The 5,696-nt window shown below is 37.5% G+C and overlaps 1 protein-coding gene and 1 pseudogene across 4 annotated transcripts in view; one reads left to right on the top strand and one right to left on the bottom strand.

The window, feature by feature from the left end:
• Eml4 (EMAP like 4) overlaps window positions 1–5,696 on the bottom strand; it is a 130,093-nt gene that overhangs the window by 61,807 nt on the left and 62,590 nt on the right. For all 4 annotated transcript variants that reach the window (XM_031356744.1, XM_031356743.1, XM_031356742.1 and 1 more), the window contains exon 2: window positions 3,707–3,889. In XM_031356744.1, coding sequence (XP_031212604.1) covers window positions 3,707–3,889 — 183 coding nt within the window. The remainder of the gene's footprint in view (window positions 1–3,706; window positions 3,890–5,696) is intronic.
• Window positions 4,164–4,538, top strand: LOC116080364 (annotated as a pseudogene).

Genomic DNA, 5,696 nt, shown 5'->3' on the forward strand with positions numbered 1-5,696 from the left:
GGGGTACAGTAGAGGTTGCCATGGCCACGTGGAGAGAGGGAAAAGAGAGAGAGAACAGAGGTGAGAGTAAGACAAGAGTAGGAGGTTAAGAAACAAGAGAGAGGTGGGGGCAAACCGCCCCTTATAAGGTGGGCTGGGCTATCTGTCTGTTCTCAGGTAACCGTGGGGCAGAGTATATACCTGGCTGTGGTCAGAGTCCAGCCAGAGTCCTGGGAGCTTGGGGCATTATCTACATAATAGTTAGCACAGAATAATGGAGTTAGAGGACTCATGGTATCAGGCACCTATGTCTGGGGTCATGGTTTTTACTGTTCCATCCCTAGTAGAATCTTCTTCGGGGGTCTCAAGAAGCAAGCCTCATTCAACCAAAAACACAGACTGCCCTTTACGATCCCACAGGCAGGTAGCACTAGAGATAATCAGATGGTGGGAGGCAAGCGTAAGAACATAAGCAACTGAGACCAAGGTTACTTGGCATCATCAGAACCCAATTCTCTCACCATAGTAAGTCCTGGATACACCATCACACTGGAAAAGCAAGATTCAGATCTAAAATCACTTCTCATGATAATGATAGAGGACTTTAAGAAGGTCATAAATAACCCCCTTAAAGAAATACAGGAGAACACAGGTAAACAGCTAACAGCCCTTAAAGAGGAAACACAAAAATCCCTTAAAGAACTACAGGAAAACACAATCAAAGAGGTGAAGGAAATGAACAAAACCATCCAAGATCTAAAAATGGATAAAGAAACAATAAAGAAATCACAAAAGAGGGCTATACAAAGAAACTCTGTCTCGAAAAACAAAAACAAAAAAACAAAAAAAACCAAAAAACAAAAAACAAAAAAATCACAAATGGAGACAACCCTGGAGTTAAAAAACCTAGGAAAGAGATCAGGAGTCATAGATGCAAGCATCACCAACAGAATAGAAGAGATAAAAGAGAGATTGAGAGATTCTCAAGTGGAGAAGATATCATAGAAAACATTGACACAATAGTCAAAGAAAATGCAAAAAGCAAAAAGCTCCTAACCCAAAACATCCAGGAAATCCAGGATGCAATGAGAAGACCAAACCTAAGGATAATAGGTATAGAAGAGAGTGAAGACTCCCAACTTAAAGGGTCAGTAAATATCTTCAACAAAATTATAGAAGAAAACTTCCCTAACCTAAAGAAAGAGATGCCCATGAACATACAAGAAGCCTATAGAACTCCAAATAGACTGGACCAGAAAAGAAATTCCTCCTGTCACATAAGTCAAAACACCAAATGCACTAAACAAAGAAAAAATATTAAAAGCAGTAAGGGAAAAATATCAAGTAACATATAAAGGCAGACCTATCAGAATTACACCAGACTTTTCACCAGAGATCCTGGGCAAATGTCATACAGACACTAAGAGAACACAAATGCCAGCCCAGACTACTATACCAAGCAAAACTCTCAATTACCATCGAAGAAGAAACCAAGATATTCCACGACAAAACCAAATTTACATAACATCTTTCCATAAATCCATCCCTACAAAGGATAATAGATGGAAAACACCAACACAAAGAGGGAAACTATACCCTAAAAAAAGCAAGAAAGTAATCTTTCAACAAACCCAAAAGAAGAAAACCACACAAACATGATTCTACCTATAAGAACAAAAATAACAGATAGTAACAATCACTTTTCCTTAATATCTCTTAACATCAATGGACTCAATTCCCCAAAAGACATAGATTAACAGACTGGATATGTAAACAGGACCCAGCATTTTGCTGCACACAGGAAATGTACCTCAGTGACAAAGCCAGACACAACCTCAGAATAAAACATTGGAAAACAATTTTCCAAGCAAAAGGTCCCAAGAAACAAGCTGGAGTAGCCATTCTAATATCGAATAAAATCAACTTTCAACCAAAAGTTATCAAAAAAGATAAGGACACTTCATACTGGAAAAATCTACCAAGATGAACTCTCAATTCTGAACATCTATGCTCCAAATGCAAGGGCACCCACATTCATAAAAGAAACTTTACTAAAGCTCAAAGCACACATCACATCCTACACATCCTAATAGTGGGAGACTTAAACAACCCATTCTCAGCATTGGACAGATCATGGGAACAGAATCTAATCAGAGACACAGTGAAACTAACAGAAGTTATGAACCAAATGGATCTAACAGATATTTATAGAACATTTCATTCTAAAGCAAAAGAATATACCTTCTTCTCAGCACCTCAAGGTACCTTCTCCAAAACTGACCAAATAACTGGTCACAAAACAGGCCTCAACAGATATAAGATGATGGAAATTATCCCATGTACCCTATCAGATCACCACGGACTAAGGCTGGTCTTAAATACCAACAAAAACAATGGAAAGCACACATATACATGGAAGCTGAACAACGCTCTACTCAATGATAACTTCGTCAAGGAAGAAATAAAGGAAAAAAATTAAAGGCTTTTTAGAATTTAATGAAAATGAAGACACATCACAGCTAAACTTATGGGACACAATGAAAGCAGAGGTAAGAGGAAAATTCATAGCTCTAAGTGCTTCCACAAAGAAAATGGAGAGAGATACTCTAGCTGCTTGACAGCACACCTGAAAGCTCTAGAACAAAAAGAAGCAAATACTCCCAAGAGGGTAAACAGCAGGGAAAAAAAAAAAAAAATCAAACTCAGGGCTGAAATCAATCAAATAGAAGCAAAAAGCACTATACAAAGAATCAACAAAACTAGGAGCTGGTTCTTTGAGAAAAATCAACAAGACAGATAAACCTAATCAGAGGACACAGAGACAGTATCCAAATTAATAAAATATAACTTAAAATAATTAGTTTGTTGAATATTAACAGTTAAAAATATTAAAATCATGTTCCTCAAACATCATGGAAATATTATTGATAATTTTTATCACTGTGCTTGAAATTAGCATTTTCTTAATGTTTAGCTTCAAAGAGTTTTTGCTATTTTGAAATTTTTAAAATATACTTACTGATAAAATAATGTCTCTCCTAGAAACACTGATAATCTTTTTTAAGTAAACTGATTGTTAGACAATATATATAGATATATAATGCATTTTAAATACTCTCTCACTATGTCAGGTGGTATTATATAATAAGGGCTTTTGAATATATTTCTTAATGATTTGTTTTTAATATTTTATGCTCCTTTACTATGCTTAACCCCCAAAGAATATTTTGTATGTTTTGAAACAATTTACTATTCAACATTAGATATAGGATCCTCAGTTATGGATAGTATTAAATATTCATTAATGATATTTTTAGGGTATGAAAGGATATGAATATAAAAGTTGGATATTTTTTATGTATTATTTGATTCTCAAAATACTCAATATTCATTAACATGTTTGGTGTATAAAATGCATTAAATAATAAAAAAAATTTAAGGAAAAAAATATGGGGAAGGAGGAAGGTCTCCGTGAGTTCAAGGCCAGCTTGGTATAGAGAATTCCAGGACAGCCAGAACTGTTACACAGAGAAACCCTATCTTGACAAAACAAATTTATTATATAGTTAGAAGCTTTATGGTGGAGAAGCCTAAGCCTGTGAGTGAAGTCTGTGCTGGTACACAGAGGGTAAAAGAATGTACTACAATCACAAAGAACTAACAAGCATATACCTTTGCATCCCTAACTTTTCAAAACACAGACTCGTCTTTACAATGCACTAATTACCTTTACTTGGCACGGACTTTTTCACTGAGGCTACATGATCTTCAGAAATTGCAAGACGCCTCAAAACATCAGCCAATGCTGCCTTTAGCACGGTGATTTCATCTTCTTGTTGTTGAACTCGTGATTCAAGAGCTGAGAGGCGATCTTGAACATCAGAGGTACTTGCAGCAGAAATACTATCATCTAAAAAAAGAAAATATTGACTATTTTAAAACCAGACTGCTGAAGAAAGAATTTCCTTCTGGTGAGAACATTACACCAAATCATTTTTATAAAACAAACAAGCAAACAAGCTAACAAGCAAACATTATGCCTTGTTCATAAGAGCAACTTCTAGAAAGACGTTTCCCACGATTGAAATCCCTGCGTGGTGACACCACTTTAGTTTTCTTATGAAGTGTTCCCTACACACGTCACTTTGTAGACATAAGAATAGTTTTCAACTTTCCAACTTGGGCCCAGCCAAATGGCTCCCGCAAAGAAGGGTGGCGAGAAGAAGAAGGGCCGTTCCACCACCAACGAGGTGGTGACTCAAGAATACACCATCGACATCCATGGAGTGGGCTTCAAGAAGCGTGCTCCTCGGGCACTCAAAAAAATTAGGAAGTTTGCCATGAAGGAAATGGGGACTCCAGATGTGCGCATTGACACCAGGCTCAATAAAGCTGCCTGCGCCAAGGGAATAAGGAATGTTCCATATCACATCTGAGTATATTTGTCCAGAAAACGTAATGAGGATGAGGATTCACTAAATAAGCTCTACACATTGGTAATTTACATGCCTGTTACCACATTCAAAAATCCATAGACGGTCAATGCGGATGAGAACTAACCTGCTGAATGTCAAATAAAGTTGCAGAACTACAGAGAGAGAGAGAGAGAGAGAGAGAGAGACAGAGACAGAGAGAGACAGAGACAGAGACAGAGAATAGTTTTCAAGAGGCTACTATCCAGGCTCTCCCTTTTAATGAATCATGACCTTGAATATCTAGGAAAACAATATGGCAGCCCATCAGACTCACTTCCATCCCTGACGGGAAGGCCCTGTCCCTTGTCTTTACTACCACACTCCTCCACCACCAATAAAAAACAGCACTGTCATGAACTTAGCAAAGGACTTTTTGCTGTTCTTCCTTTCTCCCAATAGTCTAATCTCTTTTTAAAAAGAGTATTGGCTGAGTGTGGTGGCACACACCTGTCATCTTTGTACTCTAGAGGCAGTAAGATTGGCTCAAGTTCCAAGCAAGTCTGGGCTGTACTGTAAAGACTACCAAACCAAAGTGGTGGGCAACAGGCTGGCACAGCAGGTAAAGATGCTGCTGACCTGAGACCTAGCACTGGGACACACACAGGAGGAGGGAAAAACCAACTTCCACAAATTTCCTCTGACCTCCACACAAACACGATTGCACATGTATACTTCTGCCACAAATAGATAAATGTAAAAATAAAATAAACAGAGCACTACCAACAACAGTAATAAAAAAATCAGTAACAATAAAGAAAAACAAAATAGGTCATTTCTATAAAGCTCCTATCTAACGTATTAGGTATACAACAACAAAGACTATTTTAAGTAAGTTTTAACTATAACAACATAAATGCTTCCAAATCTGCTTAAGTTTAGAGTCCACTATTTGCTGGGTCAATTAGAATAAAAATGTATAGCTATATACAAAAATCAATGCTACTGGTTAATTCAATGTAAGAAAAATGCTGAAACACTGACTCAACAGACACATCTGGCCTACTATTTGGATCAAGAGTACAATTTAAACTAAGGAAGTCATATACACACTAGGGCTGAGTGCCATTCTCCTCAAGCTGAAACAACATGAATACATTTCCTTCAGCAGCTAATTCCAAGTCTGAGTTAAACACACTGACACAACCCCCTCAGCATTTTCAAGCCAAACCTATAGAGCAGGCAATATTCACACTGAGGCCATATGTACCAACTGAACTCCCAAGGGGCAGATGCGCTCTTCTC

The sequence above is a fragment of the Mastomys coucha genome, unplaced genomic scaffold, assembly GCF_008632895.1.
Source record: "Mastomys coucha isolate ucsf_1 unplaced genomic scaffold, UCSF_Mcou_1 pScaffold6, whole genome shotgun sequence".
Classification (NCBI taxonomy): Eukaryota; Metazoa; Chordata; class Mammalia; order Rodentia; family Muridae; genus Mastomys; species Mastomys coucha.